The 19,411-nt window shown below is 53.2% G+C and overlaps 3 protein-coding genes across 3 annotated transcripts; 1 reads left to right on the forward strand and 2 right to left on the reverse strand.

Annotated features, from left to right (window-relative positions):
- Nucleotides 1–302: 302 nt before the first annotated feature.
- CTHT_0042730 (electron transfer flavoprotein-ubiquinone oxidoreductase-like protein) lies at nucleotides 303–2,297 on the reverse strand (the record flags this gene model as incomplete). Its single annotated transcript, XM_006694611.1, has 2 exons — nucleotides 303–402; nucleotides 466–2,297. The coding sequence occupies 2 exons, from the start codon at nucleotides 2,295–2,297 to the stop codon at nucleotides 303–305; spliced, it is 1,932 nt and encodes a 643-aa protein (XP_006694674.1).
- A 1,011-nt stretch (nucleotides 2,298–3,308) lies between these two features.
- CTHT_0042740 (uncharacterized protein) lies at nucleotides 3,309–7,391 on the reverse strand (the record flags this gene model as incomplete). Its single annotated transcript, XM_006694612.1, has 6 exons — nucleotides 3,309–3,863; nucleotides 3,940–5,325; nucleotides 5,390–5,446; nucleotides 5,526–6,559; nucleotides 6,631–6,760; nucleotides 6,825–7,391. The coding sequence occupies 6 exons, from the start codon at nucleotides 7,389–7,391 to the stop codon at nucleotides 3,309–3,311; spliced, it is 3,729 nt and encodes a 1,242-aa protein (XP_006694675.1).
- A 1,811-nt stretch (nucleotides 7,392–9,202) lies between these two features.
- On the forward strand, nucleotides 9,203–16,184 carry CTHT_0042750 (uncharacterized protein; the record flags this gene model as incomplete). Its single annotated transcript, XM_006694613.1, has 4 exons — nucleotides 9,203–9,460; nucleotides 9,715–10,039; nucleotides 10,117–16,073; nucleotides 16,143–16,184. The coding sequence occupies 4 exons, from the start codon at nucleotides 9,203–9,205 to the stop codon at nucleotides 16,182–16,184; spliced, it is 6,582 nt and encodes a 2,193-aa protein (XP_006694676.1).
- Between the last annotated feature and the right edge of the window lie 3,227 nt (nucleotides 16,185–19,411).

Consider the following 19,411-nt stretch of genomic DNA (forward strand, 5'->3'; position numbering starts at 1 on the left):
AACATCAAACCCAACATCTGACTGCCAACTGCAACCAATAAGACATGTCTGCCAGCGGTTGACATTCAAGTCCAGTCTAAAAGTTTTGCAATGGTAAGCCTGGGATGTGTACCAGAAGAAGTAGTGTTGTACAACACCGCCGTTAGCTGCATTTTAACAGGAAAGAAATGACTAAACGACCCTTGAAACCAAATATATATATATACATATGCGCTTTTTACCGCTGCCTCTTACATGATAAATACATTCTAATTTGCTTGCTCGTCACTCTAAGATGCACTTAAACCACTGTTTCTCAAAACTTAAGTCATGTAGTACTTGGGACCCTCGCCACCTTGAGGCACCTGCCAGTTAATGTCCTGGTTAGGAGCTTTAATGTCACAGGTCTTGCAGTGGATACAGCTGTTAGAAACGGTTAGCATATCTGAGCTTTGATCGCCAATATCGGGAAACACAGTGACATACTTTTGGGAATTGATCTGGAACCTAACACCCTCCTTCTTACTTGGATCCTCAATATATTCATACACACCCGCAGGGCAGAACCTGTTCTCGACCCCCTTGAACTTAGGGTAGGTCTCTTCAGTGTGCTTGTCCCAGTCCTTGACCTGAAGGTGGACAGGCTGGTCCTCCTCGTGGTTGGTGCCAGTACGCGACACGCTGGTCAACAGGTCGAAAGTAATCTTGCCATCCGGCTTGGGATACTCAATCTTCTTGCACTGGTCGGCAGGCTTGGTGGCGGCGTGATCGGGCACCTTGTGACGCAGAGTCCATGGCACGCGGCCCTTGAAAATGTAAGCCTCCAGGCCGGAGTAGAGAATACCACCGTAAACTCCAAGCGGAGTGTGGAAGGACGGGCGCATATTGCGCACTTCCTTGAGCTCCTTCCAGACGGATGACTTGCGCAAGGCTTCCTCATACTCATAGAGGATGACGGAACCTCCATCGCCATTATTCCTGAGAGCATTCCACGCTGCCTCGGCAGCCAAAATGCCGGTCTTCATCGCGTTGTGAGTGCCCTTGACTTTGGGCACGTTGACGAAGCCAGCCGAGTCGCCAATTAGGGCACCGCCAGGGAAAATAACCTTGGGGATGGACTGGAAGCCGCCCTCGATCAGGGCACGAGCACCGTACGAGATGCACTTGCCGCCTTCAAGCACGCTGCGGTAAAGCGGGTGCTGTTTGAGCTTCTGGAACTCCCAATAGGGAGACAGCCAAGGGTTGGAATAGTCGAGAGCAACGACCTGGCCGATACTGACAAGGTTATCACCGAAGTGGTACATCCAGGCACCTCCGTACGTGTCATAGGGAAGCGGGTAGCCCATCGAGTGGGTGATCTCGCCCTTACGGAAGTTCTCAGGCTTAACCTCCCAGACTTCCTTGATACCCAAACCGTACGTCTGATGCTGGCTGTCACGACGCAAGTCGAACTTCTTGATGACCTGCTTGCTCAGACTGCCGTGGCAGCCCTCGCCGAAAAGGGTGACGCGGGCGTGGAATTCCATGCCACGCTCAAACGTGTCTTTTGGCTTGCCATCCCGTCCAATGCCCACGTCATTTGTTGCAACGCCCTTCACACTTCCGTCGGCCCTGTAGAGCACTTCACTAGCAGCAAACCCCGGATACACCTCAACGCCAAGCTCCTCCGCACGTTCGCCTAGCCACTTCGTGAACTCGTTCAGACTGACAATGTAGTTCCCATGGTTGTTCATCTGCGGGGGAGCAGGGAGAGGGATGGCCGAGTTCTTAGTCAAAAAGCGCATACGGTCCTTGCCAGCGGGGGTCGCTCCTGTGAAATGGTTCGGGTTCGACTCATCGAGCCAGTCAGGGATCAGCTCATTGATAGCTGTCGGCTGAATGACGGCACCCGACAGAATGTGTGCGCCGATCTCGCTGGCCTTTTCGAGCAGAAGCACCCGGAAGTCCTCGTTGCCGGCCTCGTTGGCCAACTGCTTCAACCTGATGGCCGCAGAAAGACCGGCAGGACCGCCGCCAACAATACATACATCAACCTCATCGCTCTCGCGTTCGATCGACGCCGGGTCAAACGAAGCGTTGACATCGGCGTAGCGACGGGCTGGGGTCGTAGACACTTTCCTGTGAATCACGAAGACTGGGGAGCTAGAGCTTCCGGAAGCAGCACGAAATTCTGGCCGGCGGCGAAACCGGGCCGGAGTAGCCGACGACAGACACCTGGAGCTGGAACTTGGTTGGAACCGCGCTGTCCTGGCGGAGAACTGAGTTGTGGTGGTGACCCTCCGGCAAAGGCCGGTCGACAGGCGCGTAGATGCCGACATTGCTTACAAGACTGGGTAAAGACGAGAGTTGGACAGGGAGAAAAGACTGAAGGGAACTGATATGAGGCTGCCCCGCGCCACAGGGCAACTAGGTGTTGTGACGGAACTTTTGGCTTGCCACAGCCCTGGCAACCTGCGATCCGGGGAAGATTTAGTGGTTGATTCTTTGATCTCAGGGTCTCCTCACAAAGCGCTGCTCGCTGGCGGTGCGATATAGAATCCTGGGACCTCCTGTACCTCCCCGTCTCTCTCCACACTTTCAATTGCTCTCGGCGACGGGTTCGCAGTTGATAACTGCTGCCCGCGTCTTTAAAAAATGACGTTTTGCCCGGCAACCCTCCAATGGACTTTTTTCGATTTGACTGCTGGCCTGTGCGCGCTTGTCAGGGACCCTTGTGATCATTAAAGCGGGTCCAGACATGGTAAACACACCCGAGGAAAGCCGAATCTCGGCGCTCACTGGTCAGCCTTTTGATCCTTCTGCGCCCTATGGTGGCTTCTCGAGGCTCCAAGATGCTGGCAAACTCCACTGCTCTTACACCTTCTGGGTCCCAACATATCGGAGACGGGCAGTATCCGGATGTAGGGAAGGATACGGTCCACGGTTGTATTGTTGAGAAGATCATGATGGGGTTGAGATGGAGCCACGTACTGGAGGTATGTAAAAGTCGCGCGAGGCAGGTTGCAACAGTTGCTCTGGATACACCCTGTTGGAGAGGGGTGAAAGGGGAACATAACAGAAGGCAGAAGTAAGCACTCATAGCACTAATGTCTGCAAAAAGAGCATGTAGAAAGTTATCTACCTTACTTCTATGATACAGCACATACTACAGCCCTATAGGTGTACCAGCCTGTTGTTCACTTGATGAGCACAGACTATATTATTACATCCCCATGCGTATCGAGCATGATGATACTGACTATGGTCCGAGACAGTCATATGTCGTTGAGCCATCATCCCTTGGTGCCAATACACACCCATGCTCCCGACCTTATACCCTCCTTATCCCATCATTCTCCTCGAGGCCGATGGTGACGGTTGACTTCCGGAATTTGGTGCTGCATGTTGCGCTGCTGTCGTCTGAGCATGGCCCAAAAGTCGTAAGCTTGGTCGCTGTCCCCTGACATCCTCATCTCGTGCAACTTCCTCCTCTTTTCCTCCCTGCGCTTGCGCCTGGCCTCCTTTCTTGACTCTGGCTCCAACTTCTCCTGGTAGAAACGCTTGGTCTTCTTCCACGCCATCTTCGTGCGCTTAAACGCCACCTTGACAGTCTTCTGCACACGCCAGTTGAACGCGGCCACCAACGATAAGATGATCAGAGCAACCGAAGCTGGAAGAGATATGGCACCGATCTTCTTGAGGCTTGGGATATTCTCGTCCTGCCATTCGATCGTGTTCATGCCAAACAAGCCAGTGAAGAATGTAAGCGGCAGGAAAATGACAGTATATGTCGTGAATATCATTACCGAGAGGTTTTGGCTCGACGCAAGCTCGGCCTGGAGACGCGACCAGCGCACCTCGTCAACCTGAGCTTGGCGCTGGACCAGTTCTAGCATTTTCTCATACTGCAGCACCAAGTCAGCAAGCCCACCCTTTGTGCGACGATGGCGGTTAGTTCAAGACACCTGTTTCCTCACTTACATCTGTTCGAGTCGCCTGAACACGCTTTTTCATCTCATCGGTAGTCTCTAGATATTCTTGGAGATACTCAAGAGCTTCGTTGAGATACTCTTGCCCATACTTGGTCACCTCGTTGTATTTCTCGACATATTTGTTCCTCATCTCCTCGATAGCCTTCTTCTGGGTGATAAACAGGCTCTCGAGGGTATTGAGCTCGTCTTCAAGGTCCCGTAACTCAAGCAAGGCCGACGTATTCTCTCTGTTTTCACGTTCAGACCTTTCGAGCTCACGCCGGTGCCGTTTCTTAATAGCTGATGGACTTTCGCCTTCGCTGTCTGAGTCGTCGAAGTCATCTTCCTCGTTCACATCGCCGTCATCGACTTCAAGAGCGTGCATCCGGAATCGCTTCATGTAGACGGTCATCCTCTCTGACAACATGCCGATAGCCTCATCAAACAGGCGGAAGATTTCCAAATCAGGATGCGACGATCGATCGAGGAGGACCGTGACGGCGTGGAACACGATCAGAGCAGCCAGATCTAGAGCATTCTCGGTGCGCCCCGTAAGATCACCGTTAAGCTCATTGTAAACGCTGTTTCGGAGGTCGGCTTGCTGGAAGAGCGTCCCCTCAGTAGGAGATGACTCCCGGCGCGGGAAGAAAGTCATGAGGGTTTCCGGAGTGCCAGTAGTGTCGATGGACCACAACCACAGCTGGTCCACCATGAGGACAAGGCCATCCTTCAGATCATCCTCCGGTTCAATATCGAACTCCATCCTTGACATGAGTTTACTGCGACTGCCCATGTACTGAGAATGAAGGCCCGATTCGACGGACTTCTTATTCCTGAGCGTATCGGTGGACGGGTTGCTTGCAGACTTGGTATTTTCTAGGTCTATAGGCTCCGGATCCTTCCTGGTAAGCTTATACAACATCTGATCGTCATCGCGAGCTTCCGTATCGCGGAGCGAGGAATGGCCAAACTGGTCAAGCGTCCGGCGGCAATTGACCGGCGGATCGTAGCCAATGTACTCCCAGATCATCTTCAGCTCAAGGGAGCCGTGCTCGGCAAGCTCCTGTGGAACAGGCTTTGCCCTTCCGCGACGGTAGCGCTCACGGATTAGCTTCCGACGCCTAACCATGCTGCGATATGTGTCGAAGTGAAGGTAAGGGAGGTAGACAAAAAAATAGGTTGGAGTGTTTCCTTGAATCATGGGACCGGTTTGAGTACCAGAAACCCGGGGGGAAGCCGCGCGGTCTGTTGGCGAGAGGACCTTGCATGTAGCTTTCAGGAAAGCTGGTTGTGATTCCGAATGACGATTCTGAACCAGACGGGCTTCCCAATTCTCATAATCGAAGATCCTCGAGGAATCATGTCCCATGTGCTTCTCCAGAGTACTGAACATCTCCTGTTGAGGAGAAGACGTTATTAGCCTTGATCGTTTTGTATGGTAATGGATGAGGTTGTCTTACCTTCACCCAGGCAGGATTATTGAACGGAAGATGGATCCACATAAACTTTCTCCGTGACTATTTCGTTTTGTTAGTTGCAGCCAGATAATATCGAGGTAACCAGTAGTCCAAATCTACTGGCTGAGATTGCACATACAGGATCTGGCCGAGAGAAGCCGGCAATGCCCATATCATGTTCTTTGACCAGTATTTCAGCACGTTGCTTATCTGTGAGAAATGCACTGAAGCCACTCGAGCCCACATCAGGGAAATCAGTCGCAAGCCGCATTCCTGTGTTAGATACAGTGCTGCTAACACTTGCTATGCTATCTGGGCTTGGGGGACGCATATGTGCGTCAGAGGGCCTCCTCCCGAAAGGCAAGCCTTCATCAGAGCCAGGAACGTGCAGAGTGGCAGCACCATGCGAGAGACCAACCAGAGCAGCTGAGATTCCTAGGCCGCTACCTTCCTTGATAAGCTTTTTCGAGGGCTGATCCTGTTCTGACCTGTCGGCCAGACGCTCTCGACTCCGGCTGCGTTTAACAGTCTTGTGGAGGCGATCTTGTAAGCATCGCTCTGGTCCCAGTTTCAAAAAGTTTCTATATGGCGATTTGGTTGTGTAAAGACGAAGAAAGGAGACAGACTCTGAACCAGGGTGTGGCGAGGAATACCGTGGAAGCGTCGTGGGGGCATCCGGGTCTTCATAAAAACCGGTGATCTCAACGTTGACGAGGTCTCTCAAGTGCAGGGGATGATGAGGATGGGCATAGCTAAGCTCTGCTGCCTTATTCACTGCATCGGCAAAATCTTCTAGGTAGGATTCTAGGATTCCGCGATTCGCAGGCCCAAAGGTAGCCAGTCGAGCGTGGTCGCTCTCAACAGCATAGACGTCCTCCTGCCAGATCTGGAGCATTGCTGATTTGACTGACACAAGAGGTGCGCCGAATTGGACTTCATCAAAGCCGGCTCCGGAGCCCGAAAGCTGAGACTCCTGAGTTTCGTAGAAGGACCATAGCCGAAGCTCACTAGCTAGGTCAACGAATCGGTCATGCAAATCAATCAGGCCGGCATTATTGACCCGGATTTGCTGCGCGAGAGACGCGGGTAGGGCTGACTCCAAGTTGAGAAGATCCTGAATGCTCTCCTTCAGGTTTGGCATAGACATATAGCTTGACCCCCGATGGGGCGTGCCTTTGTGGTGGTATTAGCCTGGACATTCTGAAGCTTTGGTGCAGATGACAACACCGCAGGGAGAAACTTACCAAAGAAGGCAACTCCATGGCAAAATTCCATTATTTCGAGGTACCTCTTAGACTGACTGGCGCGGACGAGGGCATTCTTGACAACCAATCCACCAATGCTGTGGGCTATGAAGAAGATAGGACGAGACGACTGCAATGTAGGATTAGCATGGCATAAGTAGGGGAACTGAATCAGGGCAAGAACGGCTCCATACGCTTTCAGCACGCAGGCTGGTGACCTGGCGTAACAAGTCTTCGGCCAAGCTTTCCAGTGTCATGCCCTCCTTGAGTTTACCATGAGTGTAGACACACACTCGCGCAGTGTTGACGTGGCTCCGCAAGTCTTTGGTAACCCAGGGGGTGGGAATCCGGAAGGAGGCCTTAGATCCATGATCACCAGGTATACTGCTGGTGTCGCTTTCCAGCGCAGGATCATAGGTCCAGGTTTGCAACGGATCAGCACCTGGGCAAGGGACAACAATGACATCGACTCGTGTCTCGTTCGTACCGGGACCGCCAACATCGCCACTTATTTCGACAAACCCCGGACCTCCTTCGGGCCTTGACAGTGTAACTCTCGGTGCTTTCTCTGTTAAAGGGTGATTAGCCACAGTCGTTGCTTCGTCCACGTCTTGCAAGCTCTGTTCACCAGGAAAGTCCCAGGTTTCGAGCGGAGCAGACGAGAGAGTGTCGAGTTGATAGGGTGCCTTCTCACGTTCAACCTGGGCCTCAGCGGCCATGCCCCTGTTTGGGCTGGTGTTCCGATTGTTTTGGCTCTCCATAGCTGGCCGTTGTCCAGGTCTAGGAGGTCTTACAACACAACAGATCCTCAAGTCTCAACACGACCACACAAACAAGGTCTGCTTAGACTCTTTGGGCTGCTGGGGGAGATGGTAAAGAAAAAGGAGCAACGCAAGGGAAGGTTCCCAGGCGCACATCTGACCGAGATGCGACGTTGCTAGTAGGCTTCTCTTAATTTCCCGCCAAGACAACCCAAGCGGCTGTGGGCGCGGGACACGGCGGGCATGCACACGCGACCAGGCCGCGGCAGGCCGACTGCGCCCCTTGTTCCTCCAAGGCTGCAGACGAACAAATTCGACGGTTGGATGCGGGATCATGGGGTCAGCGAGGAGGTTGGTGATCGATCATCATTGGCTCCGCTGTGAGAGCCCTGCGCCCACAACGGGGTGCGCTAGTCAGACGGACCGTTGCCAGGGAGCCAGTAGCGTCGGTAGCATTGTCGGGCAATGCTACCACATGCATCACAATTTTGAAGTCGGATCCTTCTGGACACCTCCTAACTTAGAAAGTCGGAGAACATGTAGGCGAGGTATATAGGGCTGGACCGGGCAGCATTGACAAGAAATATGTGGACATACATACGGGCAGGAAATGGAGAACGGAAGAACAGTTGTTGCAGGTTTTTGACTTGTGAGAAGAGACCACCTCATGTGTTGATAAACTGCCTATGCGATATGTCTGTACTGGGTATATTGTCCTGCCACATTGTCAATGTCCGCTCAAGCAGAGGGGCAAAACAGCAAAAGCCAAAACGGCCAGTCTCAGTGAATGCAAGGTTAATAAGATCCGCATACATATGCATGCAGCCCGAGTTGAAGCCAACAACATTAACGCGGGGAAACAGAAGGCCTTCTGGCTTATATTCAGTAAGGATTAAAGAGAGCTCTGTGTCTGGCAGGTATGTTGTGTTGCACATGGCCAAGTTGTAGAGACAATGGTTATGAGGCTTCAAGAATAAAGTTGCCTCTTCGGTGAGAAGGTTGGTTGACGAGGCAGGGCCATTTGGAATTGGGAGATAGAGCCTCTTCAGTTCAGAAATCCTAAATATCACATGCCCTAAAAGCCCATGAGCATTTGAAGATCCTGGCGAAGAGATGTCAGGCGTGACAAGGCAAAAGAATCTTGTATTTCTGTAGTCGTGCCTGTGATGGAGAGTGTGGTTAGTGGTGCGTGACTGCTTGGGGATTTGAAGCCTTAAAGTCATGATGGCAAGCTTTGTTGGAGATTGAGACAAGCGCAGCACATAAGTCGGGCACGCAGGTTAAGGCCTACCACGTTCACTTGTGGTATGTGCACTGTCAAGGGGGACCGCTTGGGGTCTGGGTCTTTGGCTGGTGGTCTGTGCTTACATAATCGGTGTTAAGCCTCAGGCATTCTTCTCCCTACACATCAGCCACTTGTCAGCGTGGCCACAAAGCGCCCCGCAGCAGCACGGGCCGCTGGCCACGAGCCAGAAGGCAGCGGGAGCTCCAGTGACCCATTTCTTTCCGTCAACCTCACACGGCCGAAAAAAGCACATCGATCCCCCATCCTTTACTGCCTTCTCCACGAAACGAACCATCAGTTTTCGCGATCGCTCACAAAGCCGTCTGTCCCGTCTACCTCTGCTTCCGTCTACCACTTCGCCGCGCCCAGCCCAGCCCCGGACGCGCGATACCGGCAACCCGCCATCCACCTCAAACCTACAGCCCCTCCCCTCCATCCACCCAGCGTCAAGAGTCGAGAGGAAGTGGCTCTGTCCGGCAGGGGATAGCATAACCCTTCCCATCCCTTCTCACCCACCTGGTAATCCATGGTCCCTCCGCCCAGACCAGGAACATTCTCGCCAAACCCGACTGCACAGCCCATCTACACCGGCATCAATCACTCTCCTCATCCCTCACACGCTGGTGCGCTGAGTGCGGCTGCCAGCCCCAGTACCAGCAGCCCCACTGGGTCCAACTCCCTGACCAAGATTGCAGTCGCCCAGGTTTACCTTCTGTTGAGCACTATTAAGGAGGATAAGGACGATCCTCGGAAGTGGGAGTCGCAGATTGAGTCGCTACGGAAGGTAACGTGGTGTCCTTGCTGCATCCCATCCCTCCCTTTCTCGTCCATCGCCCTATCTGGTAGTCTCTTCATCCTATTTACTCCAGTTCGCTGCTCCCCGACCTTTCCCTTTGTTACACGTGCAGCCTTATACGCGAGCACTGGCGTCTCCAACACACCTTTTCCAGCCGCATTTTGATCCCCGCAATTGTGCAATTTCCCCCCCCCCTCCCTCCTGGTTCCATTTGCTGACATAGGCGTCCGTGATGCTCCCAGCTTATCGATGACCACGGAATGGATGTGTACACGAGATACTTCGCGCGACTGGTGGCTTCCAATGCCGGCCAGATATTCCCCGGCCTTAACAGGCCGGTGACGAACCCAGGAAATTACCACCTCCTGGTGGCTGAGATGCAGAAGTTGTCCCACGACTTCTCGCAGGCTCGTAAAATTGCCGAATCCATTGAAACTGGCACCGAGGACATTTTCCGAGACTTTGATCTCTCCACCTTTATGGAGCACTTCCAGCTGGATGCCCTCGAGAAGACGCTTCTTGCCCTTGCGTTTAAACTAGGCAACCGACCCGATCTGCGGGCCAGAGGTGAGCTTCGACTGTGACAGCCTGCATATGAAGTTGAGAGCTCCCGTGTCTGCTAACGCTACCTGCCTGCTTGCTAGCCGATGCCATTCTGTCGACAAACTATCCTACCTTTGTCAACATCCTGAGCAGGGCCAACGGAAAGCATGCCGACCTCCACCCGGATTTCGTTGCCGAGCTTCTCGACCGCTTCATCCAGGTCCATCCTCCCAACTTTAATGCGGCTGCTAAGCGCGAGTTGGAACACAAGGTGCAACTCAGATACGCGCAGTCACCCGAGGCCAAGCCGCCCCCTTCGCAAGTCCTTGCTGCCCTTGACCTCATTCGCCTGCTCGCCGAAAAGCCTCCTAATGCGCTGGTTCTATACATTCACCGCACCGGACCGAACTTCACTGCTGACGAGGAATCCTGCTATGGTTTCCTCCAGAACCGACCCCCGAACGTTCACCTCAGTGAAGAGCAGGTCTCGATGGCGCTGATGTACACAACTATTAGCCAGACGCCGCACCACAACCCTTCCGTTCTCGTCGCTGCCCTTCGACGTATCCTTCCCAAAGACTTCAGCTGGCAAAATGTCGTCTCGTACTTCGACCACAGTGGCACTAGGGTAACTTCGGCACAATTCTTGCGCCTGTATAATGCCCTCCTACCAATTGCTCTCGAGGACGGCGACAATTTCAACATCACGCGGCTTTGGGGCGGAGAGTGGGAAAATCCCGAGACCCAGCTTTCTTTCATATGTGCCTTCGCATCCCTCAAGCCCGAGCAGTTGGATGCCAGTACCATTCCCGGTCTCAAACAGACCTTTACGATTGAGGAGTACGCCGAGGCTCCTCAGTCGGTCAAGGATACGGCGGCGTATGCTGTTAGACATCCGCTTGTTTCAGAGGCCGCTCTCTCTGCTGTTTTCAATGTCGCCCTCCACTCGACTCACGCCTCCCAGAGCACAGAGGCCAGGCGTTTGTTCCAGGATGTTGTTGTTCCGAACCTCGCTATCTTTGTTGTGTCGGCCTTCGGAGTGCCAAAACCTTGGCCTATCATGGCGGGAGAGACTTTGGTGTCCCTGTTCGACGGCTTCCTGAGCAGGTCTGCTGAGTCGGACTTTGTGATGTACAGCCTTTGGAAACGGGATAAAGAATGGGTCAAGCAGCGGCTCATCGATGCCCATGTCCTCAAGCCCATCTGTCTGCCCTTAATATTCGATCACGCAGTCAGGCAGGGCTGGCTCGATGAGCTTGTCTACCTCCCTAATGGCTTCGGTCTTGACCTCACAGCCCTTGCGCATGCCGAAGGCTATCTGGACTTACAAGAATGGGCACGGAGAAATGCCGACCGCAGCAACGAAATGGCACGAACCCTTCTCCAGTTTTTAATGATCAAAGCGAACTTCGAACTAAACTACCAGCGTCCTCCTGAGGGCCAGCCTCCTGTCAAAGCCAGCACGCCCCTTCAAGTTAAGACGGTCCACGCCTTGCTCCAGATCCTGGAAGAGTGGCTACCGAAGACGCCGGTCCCTGAATTGATCATAGTCCAAAGGACCTGTATCACTATGTATCCTCGCCTCATCAACTACGGAGAAGGCTTTGACGACATCATCGATGCCAACGGGCGAGACGGCAATGCACTTCCCCCGGCTGCTAACGCCAAGATGGAAGAGCACTATAAAAAGATGTATAGCGATGAGATCCAAGTCCGCGACGTCGTCCAGATTCTGGAGCGGTATAAGCGTTCGCGCGATCCTCTTGACCAGGATATCTTCGCTTGCATGATTCATGGTTTATTCGACGAATATGCACACTACGTCGACTATCCGCTCGAGGCTCTGGCTACCACGGCCGTTCTCTTCGGTGGCATCATCTCGCACCGACTAATTTCCGACCTGCCGCTCCAGATCGGGTTAGGGATGATCCTCGAGGCCGTTCGTGATCATCATCCCGATGAGCCCATGTTCAAGTTTGGCTTGCAAGCGCTCATGCAGCTCTTTGGTCGTTTGCGGGAGTGGCCCGGCTTCTGCCAGCAGCTTCTCCAGGTTCCTGGCCTTCAGGGGACAGAAGCCTGGAAAAAGGCGGAGGAAGTTGTTCGCGAACACGAAGAGGAGCTGGCACGTCAGCGCAACGGTGCTGGTATTGCTCATTCTGGCGGAGCTGGGAATGATAATAAGCTAGCTAATGGTAACGCGGATGATGGAACTGGATCGGAACAGCATTATCCTCCATTCGCCTCGGTCAACGTCGACCCTCCCCCGCCTGGTGTTGTCTATGAGGATCCCAGCGAAGAGGTGCAGGGCAAGGTCCAATTCGTTCTCAACAACCTTACCGACAAGACCATGAAGTCCTCTTCTAAGGAGCTCAAGGGAATGCTGGAATCAAAGCACTATCAATGGTTCTCCATGCACTTGGTCGAGGAACGCGCCAAAATGCAACCGAACTATCACAACGTTTATATTGAGCTCGTGAAGCAGTTCGAGGACAAGAAGCTATGGGCTGAAGTTTTGAGACAAACGTTTGTCAGCGTCCAGCGCATGTTGAACTCAGAATCAACTATGCAGAACTCGACTGAGAGAAATCATCTCAAGAACCTGGCTGGCTGGCTCGGACTCTTGACCCTTGCCCGTGACAAACCTATCAAGCACAAGAACATTGCCTTCAAACAACTGCTCATCGAGGCGCACGATACGAAGCGTCTGGTTGTCGTCATCCCATTCGTTTGCAAGGTTCTCATCGCCGGCGCAAACTCGAACGTTTTTAAGCCTCCCAATCCTTGGTTGATGGACATCATCCACCTCTTAATTGAACTTTATCACAACGCAAGCCTCAAGCTTAATCTAAAGTTCGAGATTGAGGTCCTTTGCAAGGGTCTGAATCTAGACCACAATACCATTGAGCCATCGGGTGAGATTCTCAACAGGCCTCCTGCCGAAGAAGTTAGCGGCGACATGCTGCATCCTGAGGGCCTCGAGAACTTCGAGAACCTGTCGTTGAATGGCATGCCGGGTGTTAATACAACCCTTGCATCTCATCCTGCAATCACCATTCCCGACTTGGGCCCTAGCCTGACAATCCCTCAAACTGAGGTCGTCAATACTGCCAAGCTGCACGAGATCGTCCGCCAGGCTCTGACGCGCGCCCTCCAAGACATCATCCAGCCAGTCGTCGACCGTTCTGTCACGATTGCGGCAATCTCGACACACCAAATGATTCGAAAGGACTTCGCTACGGAACCGGATGAGAACCGAGTGCGCACAGCCGCTATCAACATGGTGAAGTCGACTGCAGGGAGCTTGGCATTGGTTACGTCCAAAGAGCCACTGCGGGCCAACTTTGCCAACTATTTGCGGAATCTCTCGGCCGAGCTTCCTCAGGGGCTGCCTGAGGGCATTATTATGCTCTGCGTCAATTCTAACCTTGACTTGGCTTCAAGCGTGATTGAAAAGTCTGCCGAAGAGCGCGCCGTCCCAGAGATCGAGGAGATGCTCGAGCCTGAGCTAGAAGCTAGACGTCGCCACCGTCTCACCCGCCCGAACGAGCCGTACATTGATCACGGCCTAAGCCGCTGGGCGATGACAATCCCCCATCCCTACAAGCTTCAGCCTAGCCTGCACGGTCTGAATGCCGAGCAAATGGCGATATACGATGACTTCGCGCGTGGGACAAGGATGAACACTGCCGGTACTGTTCCTGCCCATGTCTCGACCGCATCGGATACCCGGTCGATCGCGAATGAAGCCTTGAGCGATCAGTACAGTGGAGTCAGCACTATGCCGACTCCCGCCGAGACACCGGCCATGCCTCATCTTGGTGCACAGATGCAACACTATCCTCAAGCGCATATGGGCCTGTCTAACGGGCGACCGACAGGCCTCAACCAAATCGATTCCAGGGCTGTTGCCGAGCGGATCAACAAGTACCTGGAGCAGTTGACTGCTGCCGCCACCAGCGCTACGGAGGAGCATTTCAACGAGCTTCCTAGGCCTCACGCTGTCCTGGATATCATCGATGCGCTGATCCAACTAATTATTAAGGCTCAGCAAACCTCCGAGGAGTTTGCTATTTATGCCCTGCAGCAGATTTCACAGCTCCTCTTCCGCCAGCCCGAGGGCACGCTCCTGCTGGAGAGCTTGGTCCATGTCCTTGAGACGATCCGCAAGATTGCAGGTCCCCAGGTCAGCGAGCAAGTCCGCCAGTTGTTCCATCAGCAACCCGGTCACCTGTTCTTGAGCCTTTCTCTCATCGCTGCACTGCTTGGCACCGATCTTCTTGATTGGAAGAACATCGATATGGCCATGGCAAAGGCACTAGAACAGCGCAAGGAGGGTTCTATCGATTTTCTCGAGCAGCTGATGGATCTCGTGCTTCTGAACGATACTCCGCTGGCGCTCTTCACGGACTTTGTTCGGAGCTTGGAGGCAGCATGGGCATGGATTGTGGAGGATCCTGACCTACCTGCCGCACAGCGGTTCAAGGCCAAGGTGCGGGCTCAACTCCCCGAGCCTCCCGCAGCGAATTTGTCGAAGGAAGAGCATGCAGCCCACCTGCTTGAACAGATGGAATATGTGTTCGATGAGTGGATTCATCTCTGCAACAACCCTCATGCCACCGAACGGGCTGCCATGATCTTTGTGCACCAACTGCATTCGGTTCAGCTGGTCACCAATCGTGACGAGTTCTTGCTCTTCCTCCGTCATGCCTTGGACAAGTCGGTGGAGCGGTTCGAACAAGGCATTCATTCCGGTGCTAGCATTGCGGAAAGCTTCCAAGCTGTTGAGGCCCTGGTCAAGCTCATCATCATTTTCGTCAAGTCCCACCAAGACAGCGAGGATAAGGACCCGTCTGCTGCCGTGGCCTTCATGGATTCGATTCTTGCCTTGGGCGTTTTGGTCGCCAACAGCCACCACGTCAAGCGCGGCGAAAACTTCAATCAGCGCGTTTTCTACCGCTTTTTCGCCCTCCTACTCCATGAGGTGGGACTACTGGCTGGGCATTTCTCCAAGTCCCACTACGAGCAGATCATCCTCAACTTCGCCGCTCGGCTCTTCGACATGCGGCCAAACCTCCTTCCCGGGTTCGCCTGCGCCTGGGCTGGTCTTGTGAGTCACCGTGCTTTCCTCCCGGTCATCCTTGGTCTGCCGGATGAGAAAGGCTGGGCTCCATTCACCAAGCTGCTCGAACAATTCCTTGGCTGCGTTGGCGAGCTGGTTAAGACTTTCACCGTCTCCTCCTTGGGCAAGGAAATGTATCACGCCGCGCTGAAGATTCTGATTGTTCTCCAACATGACTTCCCGATTTACCTGGACAAGTTCCGCGTGCAGTTGTGCCAGAGCCTGCCACTCCACGCTACCCAGCTTGTCAACTTGATCCTAGCGGCCATTCCTCCGAACTGCAACAGCCTGGCTGATCCTTTCCAGGCAGGCCTCAAGGTAGACAAGATTCCTGACATGAAGGAGCGCCCTCCCACCGCGTTCGACTCTGCGGGCCTGCTGCGCGAAGCTGGTCTTCTCGACATATTGGAAAGGATGCTTCAGAATGGCCCCTCAGAAGATGGTGTTGCCCAGATCAACCATGCAATCAACAAGTCCGACGGCGAGTCAACAAGTTTCGGCTATGTTCCCCTGGGCGTGAACCGCCGCCTGATTGATGCAGTAGTGGCGCGTTTTGCTGAGTTCGCTATCAATCGGGCTTCATCCCGCAGCGATTCAGCCATCTTCGTTGCCGGTGCCAACGACATTAAGACCCTGCAGATGCTAGTTACCGAGGTTTCTCCCGAAGCTCGGTACTACCTGGTTTCAAGCATGGTAAATGAGTTGCGGTACCCAAATGCGTACACCAACTACTTCAGCCAGGCCCTCCTGGACATCTTTGGTCACGATATGTCCGACCCAGAGGAGAATCTGGTTCGTGAGCAGATCGTTCGCGTGCTGTTGGAGCGTGTTCTTGGGTACTGGCCGCAGCCATGGGGTCTCATCATCACTATCCTTGAGCTGCTCAAGAACGACAAGTACCTGTTCTTTGAGCTGCCCTTCATCAAGGCCACCCCGGAGGTAAGTCGTTTCCTTGTTTCACCTAGCTCTTGTCCATTGCCAGAAGCTAACCGTTCTTGCTCCCCCTAGGTTGCTGAGAGGTTCACTGCTTTGGCTCGCTCAGCTGCTTAGAAGTTATGTTGATATGTTTCACATAGATCATCCCGGACTTACCACGTACAATACCTGCGATTCATGACAAAGCGTGCAAGATGGAGGGGGACATCTTGCATGCTTATTTTCGGGGGCTGAGGCGGGCGAGCGACGCACAAGCGAAACAACCGAAGGACAGGGGCATTTGCGATCTGAAAGCTTAAACGGTTGTTGAGAAGGATCTTATGTGATTGCTATGTGTATCTTACAATGGCAGGTTTCATTTCTTTGCCTTCCTTTGCTGTGCTTTACTGAGATGATGACGGGAGTTAATTCATGGCGTTGGAGAAGGCAACTTGGTAGAGCAACAGACAAACCCGAACCTCTCTCAATCATTTCCTGGTCCTATTGAGGGGCGGTTCAACTGTTGCGCCTGGCTGGGTGTAAGGGTACATAATGAGTACATAAAAGTGCCCTCAACTGTAGTGACATAACATGATATGACCATCGTTTTCACAGCACGCGAGATCTATGCTGTTAAGGATAGGTAGAAAGACTACCTTTAGAGCTCCAGCTACCCTTGCTCCACTTCTTCATCGGCGGCACGGCTCCAACACATAGGAGTATGCCGGTTGTTGTGTTGGTGTTCCTAACATACGCTCGCCTATCCCTATTCTCAGTGCTTCATCATGTCTTTTCCTCGGGAGCTTTCCTCGTCGCACCAAATAGATGATACAACTCTGAACTCTGCATCCAGAACGCCGACTCTTGATTTTTGCGGAAGTGAAAAGTCATAACATCCTCCTACATCTCAGATATGTTTCACTGCATTGCATATTGGGCCTCAAGGGAGGTCTGTCCCTGCATGTCATGCCGTATCCCGTCTCTTCTGAGCAGACTGGGGCCAAAAAGTATGGATCATGTTTAGGTTGCGCAGGTACCTCATGGGCTTACCGCATGTCTGACTGTTATGACTTTCTGCCGGGCGAATCCGTTCATCACGTGATTTCCTGCTCCTGGATGCTCTCGATATTTTCCATCCCAGCAAATGTTGAACCGTCAAACATCGATCTATCGCTGATTCTCCTACTGGAAGTGGTTGGGTGGTGAAGAGGGCTGTCGAGGCCCGGACCGTTGACGAAGAACCACTAAACGGGCCTTTTGGAATACAAGCGTTAAGTCTGAAATATCGTTGACGGTTAAATCAAATTCCCACCTTTTGGCCCAATCTGTGTTGAATAAAGACGGGATCGATCGAGATCATGGACCTTGCTGCAGCTATCCTTGGTCAATAACATCTCAGACATAAGCACCTAGCCCGCTGTACATCAACTGTACAGTACAATCTTAGGGTCTGGGTCAAGCGTGACCCAACAACTGTTGAATCTAAACGTTTGCAGGTTATTAAAATCGACAGCTGCATCGTGCACATTTCAGGAAGTCCTATGAGGAGATGACCCGATGAGAGCAGTAGCTTGTTCATCTCTACGTATCAATGTCCCTAACCTAACCTAACACACTACGACAGGCAGGAAGTCCGACTGGCTGCTGCGAACCTGCGGCCAACTGTCGTCGTCCAATTCGGCGGCGGCTCATCAAAAAGGTGGGGTAACGTTACGGTTACGTATGGCAACATGTCCTCTCACCTGGGCTTGAGGTACCAAACAAAAAAAAAACAAGCGTCGATCCGGCCGAAAAAAAGCATGTCCAAACGCAATTGGCGAGCGGTGACTGGCCAGCTCTTAGTTTTCGGCACGAAACAAAGCCTAACGGGATTGGTGTTAGCGCGGCGGGGAGAGGGAAGGCTTGTTCTGAACAGATCCAGGCTGTGAACCGGCCCTGGCAACGGTCAGAGGGAGGGGAGTGAGCGGAGTGATCAAAGATAAAGAGGGGACAACACAAACAGCCGACGACGAGTGCCCGCGCTGGCCGCGGCGCGGCTGCCAGGCCATCTGCTGCATGGCTGGTAATTTTTACCGGTCCAAGAAGATTACATGTATTGCTGAGACGTATGCGTTCAGCAGTCCACCAGGAATTCTCTGTAAGAGACAAGCAAGAGGGTATCATGTGCCCGAGAGGGGCTCGATTATATATTTGCCAGTTGACGCGATTGCCGTTTTGCAAGCGGTGACCCCGGAAACAGATCGCACAAAAAAAACACTGGTGGACGTTGGAAGGACAAGGTCTTAGGTCTGTGAGGGCGGGGGCTCAGGCGGTGAGGAGAGTTATGTGTGGATTGTGGAATGCAATGCATGCAACAGCGACAGCGACTAGTGACTTGAAAAAGTGTGGTGTCCCCTGTGGAGCTCGACAGCCTCGGGAAAGGCAGGCGAAAAAAAAATCAAGGTGGACGGGGATATGAAAGCACGAGTTCCGAAACCCGCTCACACACTTGACCATCTCCGATTCAGCCTTGATTTGGATGAATGCGTGTGAGCAGAAACGGTCCAGTTTTGAAACAGAGAAAAAGGGCCAATGCATTTGCTGGGCGCTGCTATTGTGTAAGTTCGCAGCCTGAAGGCTACCTAGTAGGGGAAGAGTTCCCCTCACGGTCAGATGGAGGGGAAGTGTGATGTCACTGCTTCATCCAAACCAACCGCCGCCTGCGAAGGCGATCCGTCATGGCGGGACTGCGCATTGCCATACACGGCTGATCGCCATGAACATCACCATCACCTTTGAGAACATGACTTGGCGACGTGTTTTGTGTTTTTGATGGCTACAAGTCGTCGTTGTCATCAGGCTGCTTCCTGGAATTTCCATGCTGGTGAGGCACAATCGGGCTTGATCTTTTTAGAAAAATAATTGTGGAACCATGCAACCATGCAGGTGGGCGGGTGGGCTTCTCACAGCTGAGCGAGCGCCTGAGAAAACAGAGCGACCGCGACGTTCAACTTTTTTTCTGTTGCAAGTTTTCGCAGCTCGCTTCCGGATGCATGGGGTGTCTGGGCGTTGCAGCCACACAAATCGGGCTTGCGTGACTCCACAAGTGGGGTCCGTCCGCATGTGGTGGCATTGGCTGACGCGGGCATGCGTGTAGCATCCTTGTTTGGCGGCGTGATCTGGTTGGCCGCCGTTGAATCTGTCGCAGCGTCTTGGCAGCCTGACCCCTCCCATCGAAGCCGCGGGGCCCCCTTCCATCCATCCCAAACATTCCCGCGCCTGCTCAAAATCCAGCGAGTCCACAGAGATTTGTCCACAGCGCAGTCCGCACACACCCCGGTTTGCACCGCACACGCCCCTCACTGCTCAGACAGAGAAGGCCT

Source organism: Thermochaetoides thermophila (assembly GCF_000221225.1).
Source record: "Thermochaetoides thermophila DSM 1495 unplaced genomic scaffold scf7180000011818, whole genome shotgun sequence".
Lineage (NCBI taxonomy): Eukaryota > Fungi > Ascomycota > Sordariomycetes > Sordariales > Chaetomiaceae > Thermochaetoides > Thermochaetoides thermophila.